We start from the raw sequence: 20,431 nt of genomic DNA, 5'->3' as shown, positions 1-20,431 counted from the left end.
GAGTGGCTGCATCTTAATTTACATGACACTTTTATAAAAATATCTCACTTTCAGAATGCTAAGTAGGGTCTGTATCTCAAATTCCAAATACAATCTACAAAGCAAAAACATGTTAATTTGATACAGCAAAACAGCCCCACAAGACAACAGAAAGAACAATGTTAGACTAAGTTCTGGCCCCAGCTATAAAACTAACTAGCTGTTTCACTTGGGCAAGTCATTCGATATCTTAAGTGTTTGGTTTTCGCAATATGATAAAAATGAAACCAATCATGACTCAGGGTCTGAGTCTAAGGTAGACAATAGTGTCAGAGTTTCCCATATTGAAACTCAGGAAGTGGGTTGCACTGACCAAAATGTTATTAACTGAAATATAAAAGTTGATAATTTTTTTCTTGGCATAGAAGTTACAATTTAAAATATCAATGGGAGAATTAAGATATCATAAGTACTTCCAAGGTTGAGGCTAATCTTATTCAGATAATACTATAGAATCTGATTGTGTTAGAGTTGAAAGTAACCTTAGAGAGTCAGAGAAGAATAAAATACCTAACCCAAAAGATTGCTAGAAAGATAAAATAATATATAGAAAACACTTAGTTTAATGCCAGGAACACGATGAGGCCTCTCAGTAAATGCTCACTGTATTGCTGTCTAGGAATTTGATGTGCTGAAGCAAGAGAAAGGTTGTTGTATATTTTGCTTTTCAGGAAATAGTCTTCTAAGATGCTCTTGAAAATTCAGCACCCTCATCTGAACAGTTCAATTGTTAAATAATTAATACAGAGACATCATAACTGTTCTTGCAGTTGAAACTATACTTTTATAAGTGAATCATAAAGTATATTAAATTTTCATGTGACCGCAATAAAATTTAAATTCTTAAATCTTTTCACCAGAATTTCTGAAAAAGTCAGATTTCTCCCATCTTATGTTTTGTATTTTTAACTATTCATTTAAAAATACTTTTAGGTGTACTGAAAAGTCGTGAGACTAAGGAATTCACGCGGATTCCTTAAATGTTGAGTTTATCATTCTCGCTTTATTGTTATTTCTCTACATACATCCATTTTTCTGAAACATCTGAAATGAAATTGCAGATATGATGCACCTTTTCCTCTAAATATTTTAATGTATAGTTCCTAAAAATAAGGCCTTTAACAATATAACCACAGTACAGTTTTTTAAAAAATGAAATTAATGTTGATGTAATATCTAATTTACAGGTATGCAAATCTTATCAATTATCAATAATGTTCCTTATCCTGTATTTTTATGTGAGAACTTATCAGGTATCATAACTGACAGCTAAATTATGAGGACACATGGACCTATAGAGGGGACCAGCACACGATAGGGCTTATCAGAAGGTGGAGGTTGGGAGGAGGGAGAGGATCAGGAAAAATAACTAATGGGTACTACGCTTAATACCTGGGTGATGAAATAATCTGAACAACAAAATCCCATGACACAAGTTTACCTGTGTAACAAACCTGTACATGTACTCCTGAACTTAAAAAGTTAAAAAAATTATCAAGTATTATGTCAATAGCTTTTCCTCAAAGTTCCAGTCGGTTTCATTCTTTTCTGCACTGTGTTCATCTCCCATTTCACTTGGTGGCATAAAAGAAATCACAAGCAATGCCTCTGGTCTGATTTCCAGTTGATGAATAAGTTAAATAGCACAGGGCCACATACAGAGCATGACGGGACACTTCCCTGTAGGTTGATAATTCTGCTTGGGAATGATTGCTCAACAAATGATGTTCCTAATTACCCACTAATTGTAATGAGAAAATGTTATATAATGTTCTCATAAAATTGTCTAATACTTTTAAAATTAGAAATTTGCATATCTAATTCTTTTGCTGCTTTTCTTGACTACCTCTACAAAATGGTTACTTCTAAATTTCTAAAATCTTGCTTCCTTTAATCAGTGTTTCCTTTGCTTATATAATAATGATGGTGGTGGTGAAGATATGTAGTTTTGGAAACAGTCATACCTAGGTGTTGATCCTGGTTCTGAAACTTAGTAATAGTGTGGTCTTAGGCAAGTTACTTAAACGTTTTCTGCAAAACAGTAAAAATGTCACCTATCTCATATGATTGTTACTAAAATTAGATGATGTATGTAAAGCACTTTTGACCATGCCTGACATATAATAAGGGTCAGTGAAAGCTAGCAATTATTAATACTGCTAATAATAATGTTCAATAAAATTTATAATTTGTTTAGAAATCAATAAATATGGTCAAATTTTAATTTTAAAAACTTTCCTTTAAACTCCTTATTTTCTAACAATAAAGGCAATCAAAACAACAGAAACATAGGTATGTCAAAACCAGTGTAATATCAGTTTAAAAGCCATACTCCAAAAACCAAATTGCCAGCAAGGTACTGCTTGAGACCAGGACAGGCAAGGGCATTTCACAGATCCGTACATTCTAATGAAAATGTCAACTCCTTTCTAGATTTGTAGAAATTCTGCAATTGTGAGCACATTACTGTGGTTCATGTTAATCAGAAGCTAAAATAAAAATCAGAGAGGAGAAACCCCTCAAAATCTCTGAACCATGAAATCTATCACGTCCTCAATTTTGATGACTTTCATATCATCTTGTAATTGTTGGTTGTCAGCAAATTAAACCTACTATGTCAAAACTTACCTGAATATGATGGTACCCTAATTTGAGAACTAGCTGTTCCATCTCCTCCTTCACTATACGCTCGAACTTCAATAATGTAGACTCCAGCATCTGGGAGTGGTACTACTGCTTGAAGTTTCTGTGTTTCAATAACTTGGCTGTTGCTGTCACCCTCTTGCCTATAAAAAACCTATGAGTAATAACAGAGGTTTAGACATTTGATATGAAAGATTACAAATACACATTGACTACCTACTGAGTGTCACATTCTGAGATAAGCACAAGACCTTCAGTTTAGACAGATACACAAGCAAATGTAATGCATGTGCAATGTACTGCAGTAGAAGTATACAAAAGGGCCGTGGAGGTACACGAGAGAGTTTAATTTTGTCTAGGGGTTTAGTGAAAGCCTTCCAGAGGAAGTGATGTCTGAACTACATATTTAAATATGATAGAGTGGACCACTTGGAGAAAGGGAGAAGAATTCCAGAAAGAGATAAGATAAAATGAATAACTGCATCTAAGCAATAAGGAACAATGGCATGAGGGTAGGGAATGAAGAGGGGATATATGGCAATAGCGAGGAATGAGGCTAGAGAAGTAGGTAGAGAGGAGGCAGATCATGGAGAGTCTGTTATGCTTGGTTATTGAAATGAACAATATTGTAAGGGAGTTTAGAAAGCTCATCTTCAAATAGTTTGAAAGGATTAAAGAGAAAATTTGTTAAACATATAAATAATAAATCCTTAACAATGTAGGAAACAAAAGTGAAAATTTTATTTTTTTAATTTTTACTTTTATAGTGGTTTGCTTTTTGGTAAAATCAGCATTTGGATATATTGTGTAGCAAGGCTAAAGCTTTTTAGACATCTGTTGTGGTATCATAATTAAACATGCATGCACGGAAAACAGAATTTTGGAACTGCAAATCAGGACACAGGATAATCCTTTGTTTACATATTAAAAAATGAAGTCCATAAAGTTTAGGTGACTCGTACAAGACCATGTGGCTAGTTAGGGTAGAAATCTCATCAGAAGATTTATATTTGATAATCACTTCAGAGCTTTTTTACTATATTGTACTATTACTCATGTGCTTCCAAAAATAGTCAAGTAAAATTATTTTGGTATAGTCAAGTAGCAGCAGTTAAGATGTGTTTAAATGTATTTTTATTCAGGTTCATTCTTTTTTGTGCTTTTTCATAATTGGTGTTATAAGTGTGTAATGGAAAGAAAAATGGCTTTGTATTCATACAGATCTGTATACAAAACAACTTCCTACAAAACATAACAAAAGAAAACGAAATCTCCTATACCATCCTGGCTGGGAAAATTTGGGCAAGTTACTAATTTTTGGAACTTCAATTTATTCTACTGTATGGTAGAGATAATAATAACAATTTTAGAGTTTTTAGGGGAGTAAAATGAGAAAGTGCATGTAGAATACCTAGCACAGGACCTGGTGCATGATAAACTTAATAAGAGAAAGCTGCTCCTTCTGTTGCCATCATTGTTTATTCACCGTTAAAGGGTTGATATTTCAAGTGCATCATACAATATGAAGTGACTTGGGAATTTAGACAAAAATCGATGTATATTTTCTTATGGAAAATGTGCTTTGAGCTTGAATTAACTTACATACAAAAAACCCAAATAATTCTTTAGGGAAGCAGTATTTCCACATATTGAAGCCTGCATGTACTTGATCCCTCTGAATTCTAGTAATAAACGATCCCTCCATTTCACTTCCTTTTTTATTTTTCATCTAATTTTAAATCTACTTCACGTTCTTGGGAGGGAAGCGAATTCTCCATTTAAGTGTGATGTGCAAAAATGGCATCTATTGAAATCCTTATTATAAAGGATGCTATAGTCTCAGTGTAAATGCAAGTTGATAACAGTATCACCAAACATTTACTGGACATCTCATGCAGGCCGGGCATGAGTGCTACATACTGGAGATTCATCATAGAATAAGATCACATGGTTATGGTCTTCCTGGTATTTATAGTTTAATATTGAAGGCAGACAATGCCATGAAGCATGATATGTACTGCGGTGGGAAATATAGTTGATGCTATAGTAATGCACAAAGTGGGTACTTAGTCAAGATTGGGGAAATCGGGAACACTTCCTGGAGGATGCCTTAAGCAGCTTTTGTCTTAAAATGTGACAAATATATCTGTATTTATGCTTTTGATTTTGCATGGAGCATCGTGATGAATTAGAATTCTGATCATCCACGTGAGGTAATTAGAAAGCAAATTTATGGGAATGGGAAAGTATGTAAATTGGTGAGGATTGGCAGGAGAGTGACTATTTTAGAGGACACTGTTATTATGATTCAATAAATTACATGACAAAGAAAAATACATCCAGTAATGCATATCTAATGTTCTAGAGTTGAATAAAAATCTGTGGATCAGTTGAGATTTAGGATTAAAAGGTAAAGACAGGGAAGAAAATCAGTGATATCAAAAGGAGTTTCAGATTAAGTGTGGCTTTTTAACAATATATCCAGGGAGATGGAGTGCTAAACATATATATAGATCTACTAAGTCAAAAGATACATTAAATTAATAGTTAATCTTCAGTGCTTTAGAGAATATCGGCTCATTTAAAAATCCTGATTTAGAAAAGATGAATGAGAACTATGAAAAGGTTAAGGAGTTATCAAGACATGTAAAACATAGTTATTGACAGTAAGGAGTCCAGTGAGTTCTTAGAGAATATGGACATTCATAGATTGACAGTTGCAATGACAGCTATGCTTATGTATAAAGGAAATTGTGTAATGTATTGTATCAAGGCTATTCTCAAATTTTGGTATTAAAAAAAAAATGGAGAGCAGTGGGTTGTCCAAAGAGATGATCCTAAATAGAAAATGTGATATTGCTATTCTCAAAAGCTTGATCTGGAAATGGCTATTCTATATGTTTGATGGCAGTAGAATATTGAGGTGAGTGTGCTAAACATATAACAGAATAAATTTTTGCTGGTTATACCCAAAGTACTCCTGAGAAGGATGGCTCATATTAAGAGAAAGGCCTATTCTTCTACTGAGCATCTTGGGAAGAGTTGATGGGTACAACTGCCCTTCATAAAACAGGGTGAGGAATCTATAGGCTCAGTCACAATGGGATGGGTAGGAAGGAATCAGTACGACAATGGAAATTAGATAAATAGAAGCTCGGAGACACAGTTTCAGTGAGAAGTCACTGCATGAAGGTTGGCTGAACACAGTTATAATGACAAGACTTCCTTTTGGGCCCTTTGCAGATGTTTGCTTGTATGTTGTTCCTTTCTAACTCTATCTCCCCAGCATTTTCAAAAAGTCTGCTTCATATATGTACTGGATATGACATGAGCCATTTCTGTTTGAATTATTTAAAATTCTGAAAAATTTCAGGCATAAATGAATGTAAAGAGGATACTATATAATGATTTTGTACCTATCATCCAAGTTAAGTCATATATGAGTCTTTTTAATTTGTGGAAACACAGAAAAGAAGGCTGAGTCTTATATTTAGAGTGACTATAAGATGAAAGGGCCAGGCACAGTGGCTCAAGCCTGTAATCTCAGCACTTTGGGAGGCTGAGACGGGTGGATCACGAGGTCAGGAGATCGAGACCATCCTGGCTAACACAGTGAAACCCCGTCTCTACTAAAAAAAATACAAAAAACTAGCCAGGGGTGGTGGCGGGCGCCTGTAGTCTCAGCTACTCAGGAGGCTGAGGCAGGAGAATGGCGTGAACCCGGGAGGCAGAGCTTGCAGTGAGCTGAGATCCGGCCACTGCACTCCAGCCTGGGCAACGGAACAAGATTCCGTCTCAAAAAAAAAAAAAGATGAAGGAAGAGCTGCAGAATAAAAGAAATCAGAGACTAGAGTGGCTATAGACTATAGTTCCCAAGAAGCTGGAGAAATACAGGGAAGGGCTTCAAAGTTCCAGTGGGTATATAAAATAGTATCAACCCAAGTGTACATATATCTCAGGAATCTGGAAGCTCAGCTGATATCTCAGTTGAGTAAACAAATGAGAACCTCTGTTTGTATCTGATATGGTTTGGTTGTGTTCTCTCCCATATCTCCTCTTGAAGTGTAGCTCCCACAATGCCCATGTTTTGGGAGGGACCTGGTGGGAGGTAATTGAATCACGGGGGCAGGTCTTTCCTGTGCTATTCTCATGATAGTGAATAAGTCTCACGAGATCTGACTGTTTTATAAAGGGGAATTTCACTGCACAAGTTTTCTTCTCTTATCTGCTGCCATGTGAGACATTCGTTTCACCTTCCACCATGATTGTGAGGCCTCTCCAGCCACGTGGAACTGTGTGCCCATTAAAACTCTTTCTTTTATAAATTACTCAGTCTTGGGTATGACTTTATTAGCAGTGCGCAAATGGACTAATACAGTATTGATGGATTGTATAATAACTAATAAACTTTGGGCCTGATTTCCTTCTATTTGCCCAGCTTTGTAAACAGGTAAAAAGTAGAGGTGGGTGAGGGGAGGTATATGGTGAAGGGGTTGTATATCTAGGAAAGGCTATTTTCTAGATATAGACTTGAAAAACTAATAGTTTTCACTTGGATTATAGCCTGAGGTCCTGAATTCTTTCTAACTGCTTGAGTATTTTCTGAAGGGATAACAGTTTCTGTTTGTGGGGAAGGGGACATTTGCTGAAGTGAAAGCATAGCCCCTGAACATTGAGTTTTATTCTCCCTTTCACTCAAGCATAAGTCTGTGTGAAGAAAATAAGGTGGAGATAAAATGGTTGTTTTACTTTATAATCTGGGTAAAGTACTTTCATGGTGTAAAGAAAAAAAATTTCCATTTTCAAGATCATTAAAAATTATGGCTGAATATACTTTAGTCAGTATGTTTCTTTTTGGCATTTCTTTAGTAACAACAGTAATGGTGAGTCTTACAACATGTGCTACAATTAGTAGGGATTCTATATAGAGAACCCAAATTATAGGAGTTGTATAAATAAAATGTTTTTTGTTTAAAAACTTTTATTTGAAAACAATAAGTCAAGGTAGGAAAACTTTTATTTGAAGTTTTTATTTCACTTTCCCAATCATTTATAAATAATGTATTAATAAAATAGGCAGTTGATTCTGAATTGGGGAATGTAAATACAACAGAATAAAGTGACACGTTTACTGACCTGAGGAAAAGTCATAAACATGCTAAATAAATTACCAAATTGGATTCAACTTCTCAAATGAAAAGTTATTTTGAGTGGAAATAATTTGTATTATTATTTGGTACAATAAGGGGTGTCTACAACAGATAATCCTTTCCAACATCCTGCTGGTTCTCTATGTGTCTGTTCCTTACTTGTTAATGGAAGGTGTGATATCTTGAAATTATTGCTATTAAATCTGAATTTCTTAAACAAAATTCCAAGAAGCCCAGGATCTCTTAGACAATCTCAAAAATAAATCTGAAAAGTTTCACCACTAAGTACTGCTTAATGTTTATCTGAATGAATTCAATTTCAATGTGTTACCTATTGGGCAATTATATATGGTTCAATTCCATCTATCTTTCATGATATTCTTGGTCACTTTTGAAGGCTCTGACAAGATTGTGTGGTAGGGAGACCTCTTTTTTTTTTTTTCTCCTAACATCTGTTAACAAAATTTCTTTTTTTTTTTTTTTTTGAGGCGGAGTCTCGCTCTGTCGCCCGGACTGGAGTGCAGTGGCCGGATCTCAGCTCACTGCAAGCTCTGCCTCCCGGGTTTATGCCATTCTCCTGCCTCAGCCTCCCGAGTAGCTGGGACTACAGGCGCCCGCCACCTCGCCTGGCTAGTTTTTGTATTTTTAGTAGAGACGGGGTTTCACCGTGTTAGCCAGGATGGTCTCGATCTCCTGACCTCGTGATCCGCCCGTCTCGGCCTCCCAAAGTGCTGGGATTACAGGCTTGAGCCACCGCGCCCGGCCTGTTAACAAAATTTCTGTTATCATCTTTCTCTGGTAGTATCTGGTAGTTATATATGTTGCTGACACCTCAATGCCTGAAACTGAGTAAGAAAGAAAGATCTGTGCTGCTATCGTTTTAATGTGTCCCCTGCAAAATCCAGGTGTTGCCAATGGGATAGCATTCAGAGGCGGGCCTTTAACAGGTGATTATATCATAAGGACTTCTCCCCTCATGAATAGGATTAATGCCCTTATAAAAGAGGCTTGTCATGGCTGTTGGCCCTTTTGCCCTTCTGCCAAGTGAGGACGCAGTGTTCCTCCCCTCTGGACGATGTAGCTTTCTTTTTTTTTTTTTTTCTTTTTCTTTTTTTGAGACGGAGTCTCGCTGTGTCACCCAGGCTGGAGTGCTGTGGCCGGATCTCAGCTCACTGCAAGCTCCACCTCCCGGGTTCACGCCATTCTCCTGCCTCAGCCTCCCGGGTAGCTGGGACTACAGGCTCCGCCACGTCGCCCGGCTAGTTTTTTGTAGTTTTTAGTAGAGATGGGGTTTCACCGTGTTAGCCAGGATGGGATGTAGCTTTCAAGGCACCATTGTGGAAACCAAAATTGGACCCTCAGATACAGAATTTGCTGGAGCCTTGATCTTGGCATTCCCAGCCTTCAGAACTGGGAGAAGTAAATTTTTATTTTTTATAAATAACCCAGTCCCAGATACCTGTTATAGCAGCACAAAAGGACTAAGACAATGCCTTCTTAGACAATGGGTTGCTCAAACGTCGAACTCTGCTGTTTTATGCTACTTCTATAGTTTACTTTTCAAGACTTCATTAATATAAGCTTTACAATTTTATAATGTACTGATATACATTTTTATGGTGTTCTTATATTCCATGGAAAATGGCAAAATAAATTTTAAAATTCCTAGAAGTATCAATGCACATTTATTTGCCTGAAAGGAGTTCAACTACGAAAGATTAAAGGGCACTGTATTATTCCATTATATGATTTACTTTTTAAATTTTTTATTGATACATACTGAGGTACATATCTTCATGGTAATATAATTTGATACATTTGTATCATGTGTAAAAATCAAATCAGAGTAATTGGGTTATCCATTACCTTAAATATTTATCTTTTTTTTATGCTAAGAATACTCAAATTATTCTCATCTAGCTATTTTTAAGTATACAATAGATTAGTAACTGTATCACCCTTCTGATCTATCAAACACCAGATCTTATTTCTTCTATCTTATAGTATATTTGTACCCATTGATTAACTTCTCTTTGTTCCTCACTCTCCTTTCCCCTTCCTGGTCTCTGATAACCACCAGTCTCTATTTTTATGAGATCCAGTTTGTAGTACATTTTTTTCAGAATGTCTATCCTGTATATAGCATCTTAACTCTACAAAAGAATCATTTATTACATTATTTATGCACTGAGTATATGGCAAAAAAATCTACTTTTTCCTCCACATTTATTATGTTTTAATAACTTTCACAACCTAGAAGTCTCCCAGATAAATACTTTTCTAAGTTCTTCAATTTTAAACTGGACTTAATGTAAAAGATGGAATATATAATCCCTGCATTTTAAACCTCAGGCTTTAATCCCAAGTTCTCAGCCTCAAACCTACACACAATAAACATTTCCACTGATCCTTCCTGCTTGCAAAAGTGAAGTAGTTTGCAAAGACAGCGTGAAGATTAAGTGACCTCCCTTTTTAATATTCCAATTAATTATGGAAAGTCTCCCTTTCCCCGATTAGCAAGAAGTCTTCTTCCTCAAATGTTCCAAGAATCCTAGGGGCAAGTTCAGTCTTAACGGGTCAAGCCTGCCTCAAATGACCTTGTGGAAAGAAAAATGATTAGTGTCCTATATCCCTATTTTATTAATTTTTGTAAGTGACACCCATTGTGCTTAAGAAGAGGTGGCCCGCTATTATAGTGGTGCCACCCTTGGTTGGCAGTAATTTTTGGGATGTAGCAGGAATGAAAAGGATTCCTAGTACAAAAGGCTTCTCCTTCTGAGTATCATGCCCAGCCCTGGTCATTCTATATTAGTGTGCACCTCTGGGTGGTATAGTTCTTTAACTGCTGTGTGGGGATCCTTGCCAAGAGTGCAGTAGCTCCCTTCAACATCATACTCAGAAGAGGGGCTCCAAGCTTGTGTTCTCTGGGTTATAGCTCTTTAGGTTTTATTCTCAGCTATTATTTCTAAATATATATTCCTGTCCCACTGGGTCTATGTCAGGAAGAGCTTTCATCCTTGGCTGCCCTGTGAAAAACCGCCCTCTGAAGGGAATCCAAACTCTGGGTTAAGCCCAGTCCAGTCTGAAGTCCCCTTTCCCTCAGGGAGCCCTTCCTGTCAGCCGTTCTCTCAGTGGGGATTATCCCACTCTTCAGAAAGGTTCTGATAAGGTTTAGTTGCAAAGGAGAAGGTTTTGAGGTCTCATTCCATTTGTTATCAGCAGATTCCTTCTATAAGAATCAATTCTTCCTTCTCAGGGATATAAGGAAGTGCAACCATTTCAAGAAATAAAAGGGAAAAAGTATCTTTGTCAATGTGTGCCTACTTGTCATTAATTTATACAATGAAAATGGACTATGCTAGTGATTCTTCCCCCGGCAACAAGGTATTTCAACGTGACTTGTGTTATCTTTATTAAGAGGGAACTGGAGGCAACTTTTCAAGATCAGTTTCTTTGTGAAAATTTAAAAAATTTTACCTAATGAGACATGCTCCTCCAATAACAGTAAGAAACGGTATCTGTTTTTTCATGAGAACATTTTATATGCCAAGCATATTATACAAGTTCTTCTTTAGAAAATCCTGTATAATTTGTATTATTATTGCTATTTTTGCCATTTGTGAAGTTAATAAAATAAAACTGAGAAAGTTTAAACAACTTACTCAAATTACTCAACTAGGATTTGAGCTGAAGTCTATCTAAATCAGTGGCCAGTGATATATTTTCCTCTAAACAACAACGAATGGCAAGGTTATGCTGGAAAAAAAATACATATTTGATAATACACATACATAAATAACTGCATAAGACATTTCTATCTGGGCCAACATTATTCATCCATTCTAGAAACATTAGGAACAAGAAATAAGATAAAGTTATTGCCTTTGAGGACTTCAGTCTGTTTGGGGAGACAGTTATATATAAAAAGTAAGAACAATGACTGGGATAGAGGTGTCAAATGTGAACAAAGAGTAGTGGCAACCAGCCTGGGATCCCTACGCCCAAGCTCAGTCGAGTATTTTTTCTAGTTATATGGTATTTCTCTATTCTCACTTGAAAGGTACTTAAACCTTATGAGCCTTCCAGTTGACCCCACATGTTTATCTGGTTTTCTCTTGCATTCCACTTTGCCTCTCTAGTTTGGGGGTATTGTTCATCATAGTTCTAATGATTTTAGATTGATTCTTGAATGGTCTCTCATGTTTCTCGCCTAACTGCTATCCCTAAGCATTAAACAGTATATTTGCCTAAGAGGAGAAGTTGTGAGAATATGGTCTTTTGGGGAACGGTATGGAAAGAGAGGAGTAAGGGAATGGTATAGAAAATGACCCACCTGACCTCCCTGCAAAAGATCAAATTCAGTATTCCCGAGCATTAGTGACAGATTTGTGTGTGTGTGTGTGTGTGTGTGTGCGCGTGTATGTGCGTATGTATGTGTATGTATGTCTGTGATCTATCCTAATTACAGTAGGTAACAAATGCTAGTTTGTGTAATATAATATTAATGGAAATTAATTTAAAATATTACATTTAAACTTCAGTTTTTAGCTCCTCAAATTTTAGCATTTTATATATTGAATACTGTGTTTCCATCTCTGATAGTTGAAAACCACCTATAATGATACCTTCCAGTCTAAATATTATCACTGAAACATTTTAAACTATTTAATATATTTTATTACATTAAAAATATTGTGAATATTCAACTAATGATTCTGTGTGAAGTTTAATGCAACAAACAGAATCTGACATTATAGAACAAGAATTTGAAATTAAGCCAATTCGATACATATATCACATATATTTAAAAATCAGATAACAGTTATTTTTCAAAAACAAACTGCACATGTTATCAAATTTCCAGATCTTACTGTCACATAACAAAATAACTGTATGTAAATGTGGGGTCTGTTTTGGAGCTTGCTGTGTCTCTCCTTGGATTTTTTGTTTTCTATCTAGTGTTCTGGTCCTTGCATTTTTCTTTTCTTCTTCTGTTTCCTTGCTAATAGAAAGTCTTTCCACTAAAACGAAATGGTCCTTTATTTGTCAGCTGCCAGCAAAATTAGTCTCCTGGAGGCATATGCCAGAATTCTCTGCCTAAATTCTACTGGTCCTAATACCATGCTTCACAGAATCATCTTCACACTACATTCAGATTGTCACTACTTTTCCTACTCCTTCCCTTTCTGTGCCTTGTGCAGTTGAAACTAATTTTGACTGCCTTGGCTTCTCTATCTATAGGAAGGCTATACTTCTAAGATACAGATAGAAAATGATTGAGGAAAAATAGGTTTGTTAATGGGTCTTTTTATGCCTTATTAATTTTCCATCTTCATAATAACAATTTCGGAGATGAGTATCTATGCAAAAGAGTGAAGAAATACTGACCTTGTAACCCACAACTTCAGATTCGTTGGCTAATGGTATGACGGGTTCCCAGCCCAGGGAAACCTGAGAGCCTTGCTGCTCCCACCTGAGGTTGCTAGGTGCTTGACTAGGGGCTGCAAAATAAAAAGTGAAAGTGAACTGACAAGGATTCTTAAATACATTTCTTCATTTAATTCCTTGTGAGTATCTCACTCTTTTCTCCTGCTTAGTAGTTGGCTGGCAATCTAGGCTTCCTTCCAGCTAGAGTCTGATAAGGAGGGTTTTGCTCCAGAAGTGTCATTTTAATAGCTACTCTACTGAGCTTTTGAACTTGAATCCTTTTATCTCCCTTCTGTGTCAAAATCGCTTAGCCTTGTTTCACAGGAAGATAACCTTTGTCTACTCTGAATGCGAAATTTTCTGAGCTAGTTTTAGGGCTCAGATCTAAGCACTGAAGCAAGACTATGAATCAAAATACCCCTTTACCTCTGCTTATTATGCACCTCACATGGCTTTGAGAAATGTTATAAGATGTTTCCCCTTTGCCTGAAACAAACAAAAAGCCCAGGTCACTTACGGGATTTCTTGGTGGTTGCACTCACTTCACTGCTAGGTGGCCCATATCCAGCTCCATTGTAAGCCCTCACTGTGAAGTGATATAACGTATTTCCTTCTAATCCTGTTAGGATGACGAAAGACTCATTCCCTCTAGTTTTGACTGTTTCTGCTGTATCTTCTTGTTCCATGTCTTTCCAGTAACCAACCTGTCAACAAATTGTCATATGGCAGGTTAATTTTAAAGCTTCCTCTGTGCTTGTGGCTGCTTGAATTTTTCCCTGTTTTGGATGTTGCTGGAGTCCACTCATAGGAAGAAATCACTCCTATGTCACCCAGTTAACAGATCTTACTAATAAGGCCAAAATACATTCCTAATTACTGTCTGCTTTGCATCTGTGTAAATTGCAGCACTATAGCAATACTCAAAAAAACAACCAAAGCTGCTACCTTGTAGCCTGGTGGCATGAAGGAGTGAAAATGCATCCTGACATTAAAGAAGAATCATTCAAAGAAATTGGAGTCCTTTTCTCTCATAGGTCATCAGAACAATTTACCATTCAAAACCATGAAACTTTAAATGAATTATCTGAGTATGTGGCATCTGAATATTTCCTCTTGAGCTTCACATAAAGATGAATCACACAGGCTGTATCAGTTTAATGGAGAAGAGGTAGCAGAACACTGAATACTCTGGAGTGGTTTGAATGTAGAGAAACAGCATTGTCAGGATCTGGCGGTAGGGAGGGTCGAGGGAGGCAGAAAGGAACAGCTTTCTGTCAAAGCCCTTTTTATGCATTGAGATCATCTTTCCTGGTTAGGAGCTTATGCTAACTGGCTTCAGCAAACTCGATCCCTTTGTGAGACTCAATGACTGTCCCACAATTAAGCTAAAGTTTTATTCTCTTCAGGCACTAGAACTTAACTACCTATCAATGCAACAAAGAGTAGCTTTTTCCCCTCTACTTCGTTACTGTTGATAGAGGCAGGAGGCAGAGAAATTCTAGGCAGACAGAAATGGGTTCCCAGTGAAACTGCACCTTCAAACTGAGACGCCTGAAACCTGTGGCCTGAAGTGAGAACTTCTATTCCTTTTTGCCCATTCTCTTCTGATTTGTTTTTCTGAATAATGCCTTTTTACCAATCAAATCTTGCCTTTTCCAAAACTACCTATGGCCCACCCCCACCATCCTGTGAATAAAAACATCCCACCATCAATCAGAAGCGATGAGAGAGGGCTGCACTTCAGAGGAGAGACAGCTTGACCTCAGGGAAGAGACAACCTAACTTTGGGGAAGGCAACCTGCCCTTCCCATCCCCTTTCCAGCTCCCCTCTCCACTGAGAGCCATTTTCATTGCTCAGTAACATTTTCCACCTTCCCCATCCTTCAGTTCGTCCATGTGACCTCATTCTTCTTGGATACCAGACAAGAGCTCAGGGCCCACTGAGTGCAGGTACCTAGAAAGTCTGTCACACCAGCCCTTTGCCCTCACCAGTGGAAGGTAGTTGCCCCATGTGATGAGGCAAGGGGTCAACTGAGCTGCTAACACACAGCTGTCCACCGATGGCAGGACTAAGAGAGTGCTCTAACCCTCATTTTGGGGTTTTGGGGTCACAGGTGCCCTCATCTGGGCACTGCTGTGGGCCCCACACAGAGCTTGTTCCTGTTAGATGAGTTACTAACACACAGCCATCCATGGACGGTGGAGGTAAGAGAGCACTGTAACACTCCCTCTGGGGTTTCAGGGTTGCAGACACTCTCACCTGGGAACCAATGCAGGCCCCACACAGAGCTTGCTTCTGTCAGCTGAGCTGCTCTCACACAGCTGTCCGGAGACAGCAGAGCTAAGAGAGCACTGTTAACATTGCCTCTGGGGTTTAGGCGTCACAGGCACCTGGCACCACCTGGGCACTACCATGGGCCCCACATGGAGATTTTTCCTGCCAACAGTTGGACTGGCTGGCAGGATCCTGCATTTATCCATGCGCGCCTGTTCTGGCTGTGGGGCCCCACATGGAGCTTATTCATGTGCTTCCTCCCACAAAGGCTTGAATGCGGCAGGCCGAGTAAATGGGGCCACCCCTGTCACAAGTCTGATGAAGGGGCTGAGAAAAATCCTGCGTTACTGTGGTGAAGGTCGTAAGAGAGTAATTCTTTCCCCCCTCCCCCCACCAACTTAATTACTGTGGTGAAAATAGTAGATTACTGGACCCATTTCATCCTCCTTCGTGTTTTGTGTGCTGTGGAGTCTAGAAAGCCAAACATGTTTTCCAGATTCTCTTTCAGCTAAGGGTGCTAATGGTGCTGCTATACTCTGTGGGCAGTGGGAAGTTTAATTGGAATTTGGAGACATTCTGGAACATGTTTAGGATTGCCTCTTCCAGTGGTGACCATAGGAAGTCATTATAGGCTCTGATCTCAAGAATGAACATTTTGATTTCCATGACATATTAAGGACCTCACCCAACCTCAGTGCTACCTGAAAGCAAAAGGAACAAGAAATGGAAAGAAGGGGAAGGAAGTTACAAATTGCAACTACACTTTTATGAAATGAAGACCACAGTAATTAGCCACATTTTTTTTCCTCGTCTTTTGTGTGTTTTTATAAATGTTAAATTACTTTAGCCTCTTCATTTCTTCTGATATTTTATATGGAGTGTGTTATTGGTAGGTAACTTTCTGATGTAGTTCCCTAAAGGAGGGGCAAGCTTTCACCATGAGATGGACAAATTGACTGATGGGACTTTCTTTTGTTCCCCCTGTTGGGGAAAGGGTTAGCACATTTTCATTTATAAAAGAGATATTTGCATTATGTTAGTATGAAACAAGCTTATTTATAACTTCTTCAAGAAATTCCACCCTGATTGCATTCCTGTCAATTGCCCATCTCTTTCTGAGCTTCAAACAAAACAAAACAGAAGAGCAGTAAGTTTCAAAAGGATGTCGGTGGAGACCTTTTATAGATGAAACTGACTTCTAGAAGCCACCTGGCCAAACATGCACAGCTGGAGAAAATAGACTATGAAGCTAGGTCCAGCTGTAAAATATCTCAGGTACCCAATTAGTTCCAGTTATTCTGCATCTGTGGATTTAAAATGACCATCATCCACAGTAGAATAGATGTGCCCCTCATTGCTCAGAAAATCCATAGCTTGCTTGACTGAGGATACGGACATGCATTTGATCTGGTTCTTGAGATCCTGAAAGTTCAATCCTTCAGGTCTTGGGCAAGCCTTAATCAAATTCAACACCTGGTTTTGGGCCACAGTGAGGCCATTTGCTGGCATGAAGCTATTCCCACCAAAGTACCCTGCTTCACTCTTCCCTGGATTGCTGATGGGTGCTCTCCCTGCTGAGGGCTGGCTGTTCGCTTTGCTTAGTATCGTGTGCATTGATCAGTTCCAGAATATGTATGGTGAACTCATTCATATCCTCCAGGGACATGATCTTAGAGCTACCAGGCTCTTTCCATTCTGAAAAGATCTCAGGTGGCCTGCCACTTTCACATATGTTTCTGGAGGAACTATAGTGTTTTCACTGCTGGTGTCATCTGTGTCAACCCATTGGCGAACATCCATGGGTGCAGCTGTCATGTCATCTATTTTGTAAACAATGTTGGTTGAAGCCCTCTCTGCATGTCTGATGATCCCCACAAGAGTGACTTGTGAAATCTCAACACTGCCAATTTTGAACACTTCATCAACCAAAGTGACAGAAAGCATTGGAGATACAGTGTGGGGTTCAATGTGCTGTACTCGGGCTCTTGACTTCTTTTCTGCCGAAGAAGGTGCCCGCGATCCAAAGCCTCCCCGGGACTGCGTGTATTCGCCAACTCCCCTGTGAGGAGCTGCTATAGCTTTCAAATCCACTGTTCCACATGTAGGCTGTGATTCTTCGGGGAAGAGGCCAGGAAGGTTAGGTCTGGGGAAGTTGCAGAACACCCCAGAACCAGGGGGGCTGCCATACCACTCTAGTCACTTTTCTCTCCTTTAGTGGTTCTTAAGCTGGAATTGAGGTTACACAATATTCACAAGTTACATGCACTTTCTAAGATTGAACCTACTCTTCATTTAGTTTTTCCTCAGATGTAGATTTCAACAACCCACGAACTTTGAACTCTCTATGTAAAATCACTTGAAACCAAATTAAAATCATTAAAAAGATATCAATAATTAAAATTAGAGCACAGCTTATCATTTTAATACCTTCATACAATTATTTTCTTTGTGTATCACTTCCTATATTATTTATATATTTAAAATAATTATACTTTTTATGTCCTGCTTTCATTCTCTTACGTAGAAATATTTCCTTATTTTAAAAATAACATTCTATCATATGCCTATGTGCCACATATTATTTAACCATTGTTGTACTGTAAAGCATTTTGATAGCTTCTAATTATTGCTCCTTTAATTAAAATGCTGCCATGGAAATCTTCATACACCCTGTTTTCCACATATTAGATTAATTTCCCAGAATAGACCTCAGAAAGGAGATTATGGGTTCCAAAGTTGTAAAGCCAGAAAGTCTATATGGGAATTTTACTTTTGGTATTTGTAAGCCACATATAATGGGACAAGTCAGTTAACCAGTGAATCTCTGCATCTTTATTTATATAACAGAGAAAATAGTACTTCTCTCAGGCTTGCAAATGATTTTTAGAGAGCTTCCCTGCTGTTCAACTGCTTGAACCATTTTTTCTTGATATTTTAACATTTCTGATTTTTATTATTTGTAAGGATAATTTTTTCATCCTTCATATTATTTTGGTTTTCTGATTTTTATCTCTCAAAAATTATTTTTATTTAAAATTATAATGTACATAATATTATTATGAGTGGCAGACAGGAAGTATGAATTCCGACTCATCTAATACCTGTAGGAGAGTATAGAGACTAACCTAAATAAAGAGAATGGCTTTTTTGTTTGTTTGTTTTTGAAACAGAGTCTCACTATATTGCCCAGGCTGGAATGTAATGGCACAATCTCAACTCACTGCAACCTCAAGCTCCTGGGTTCAAGTAATTCTCCTGCTTCAGCCTCCCGAGTAGCTGGGATTACAGGTGCCTGCTGCCATGCCTGGCTAATTTTTGTAGTTTTAGTAGAGATGAGGTTTCACCATGTTGGCCAGGCTGGTCTTAAACTCCTGACCTCAAGTGATCCGCCTGCCTCGGTTTCCCAAAGTGCTGGACAGGTGTGAGCCACCATGCCCGACCAAAGATGGTTCTTCTTAGTAGACACTCCATTTTTTCCAAAGCTGATTCTCCAAGGTAATAATTATTTTAACTGTGCATATAGTATATTTGATTTTGTGATGTGATGATTCTATGATAGTCATGTCATACAATGCAGTTTCATGAAGTTATAACATCTAAAACTCATGAGTTCTGCCATATGTAGCTGTTGACTACTGGGTGAGTTGTGAACTTTCCCCTACTTTTAAATTTTCATTCAGTCATATAAAACCATTGAGTAGTTCTTCCTACGATTTTGTCTTTGCTGATCCAATTTTTCATACTTCTTAAAATATTTTTTTTGGAGCCACAGCAAAATTGAGTCACAGCAAAATTGAAAGGAAGGTACAGAGATCTCCCATATCTCCCTGACCACTACACATGCACAACACATCATCTTATCAACTTTTTTTTTTTTTTTTTACTTGTCAGGTTTTAAAAAAAATTTCTAATTTTTAGTTTTCCATTTTTTTTATTTCAATAGGTTTTTTGGGAATCGGTGCTGTTTGATTATGTAGATACGTTCTTTAGTGGTGATTTCTGAGATTTTGGTGCACCTATCACTCAAGCAGTGTATACTGTACCCAGTGCGAGAACTTTTATCCCTTGTCACCCCCTACCATTCACTCTGAATCCCCAAAGTCTAATGTATCATTCTTACAACTTTGCGTCCTCATAGCTTAGTTCGTACATGAGTGAGAACATACAATGTTTGGTTTTCCATTCCGGAGGTACTTCACTTAGAATAATAGTCTACAATTTCACCAAGGTTGCTGTGAAGCCATTATTTCATTATTTTTATTTATTTATTTTTTTTAATGACAGTAGTATTCCACAGTGTATATACCACATTTTCTTTATCCACTCATTGATCGATAGGCATTTGGACTGGTTTCGTATTTTTGCAATTGCTAATTGTGCTGCTATAAACATGTGTGTGCAAGTATCTTTTTCATATCATGACTTCCTTTCCTCTGGTTAGATACCTAGTAGTAGGGTAGCTGGATCAAATGGTAGATCTACTTTTAGTACTTTAAGGAATCTCCACACTGTTTTCCATAGTGGTTGTACTAGTTTACATTTCCACCAACAGTGTAAAAGTGTAACTTTTTTCACCACATCCATGCCAACATCTATTCTTTTTTGATTTTTTGATTATGGTCATTGTTGCAGGAGCGAGGTGGTATCACATTGTGGTTTTGATTTGTATTTCCCTGATCATTAGTGATGTTGAGTATTTTTCCATATGCTTGCTGGCAGTTTGCATATCTCCTTTTGAGAATTATTCATGTTCTTTGCCCACTTTTTGATGGGATTGTGTATTTTTTTCTTGCTGAGTTGTTTGAGTATTTTGTAGATTCTGGTATTAGTCCTTTGCTAGATGTATAGATTGTGAGGATTCTCTCCCACTCTGTGGGTTGTCTGTTAACCTGCTGAT

The 20,431-nt window shown here is 37.7% G+C and overlaps 1 protein-coding gene and 1 pseudogene across 3 annotated transcripts in view; both read right to left on the bottom strand.

Moving 5' to 3' along the window:
- CNTN5 (contactin 5) overlaps positions 1–20,431 on the bottom strand; it is a 1,320,702-nt gene that overhangs the window by 5,341 nt on the left and 1,294,930 nt on the right. For all 3 annotated transcript variants that reach the window (XM_023208001.2, XM_023208000.2, XM_023208002.1), the window contains 3 exons: positions 13,777–13,963; positions 13,221–13,333; positions 2,668–2,836 (listed from right to left, as the gene is read on the bottom strand). In XM_023208001.2, the coding sequence (XP_023063769.1) occupies positions 2,668–2,836; positions 13,221–13,333; positions 13,777–13,963 (469 nt within the window). The remainder of the gene's footprint in view (positions 1–2,667; positions 2,837–13,220; positions 13,334–13,776; positions 13,964–20,431) is intronic.
- LOC111540060 lies at positions 16,828–17,635 on the bottom strand (annotated as a pseudogene).

The sequence above is a fragment of the Piliocolobus tephrosceles genome, chromosome 13, assembly GCF_002776525.5.
Source record: "Piliocolobus tephrosceles isolate RC106 chromosome 13, ASM277652v3, whole genome shotgun sequence".
Classification (NCBI taxonomy): Eukaryota; Metazoa; Chordata; class Mammalia; order Primates; family Cercopithecidae; genus Piliocolobus; species Piliocolobus tephrosceles.
The sequence above is the reverse complement of the archived record's forward strand: the minus strand, read 5'-3'. Positions and strand labels throughout refer to the sequence as shown.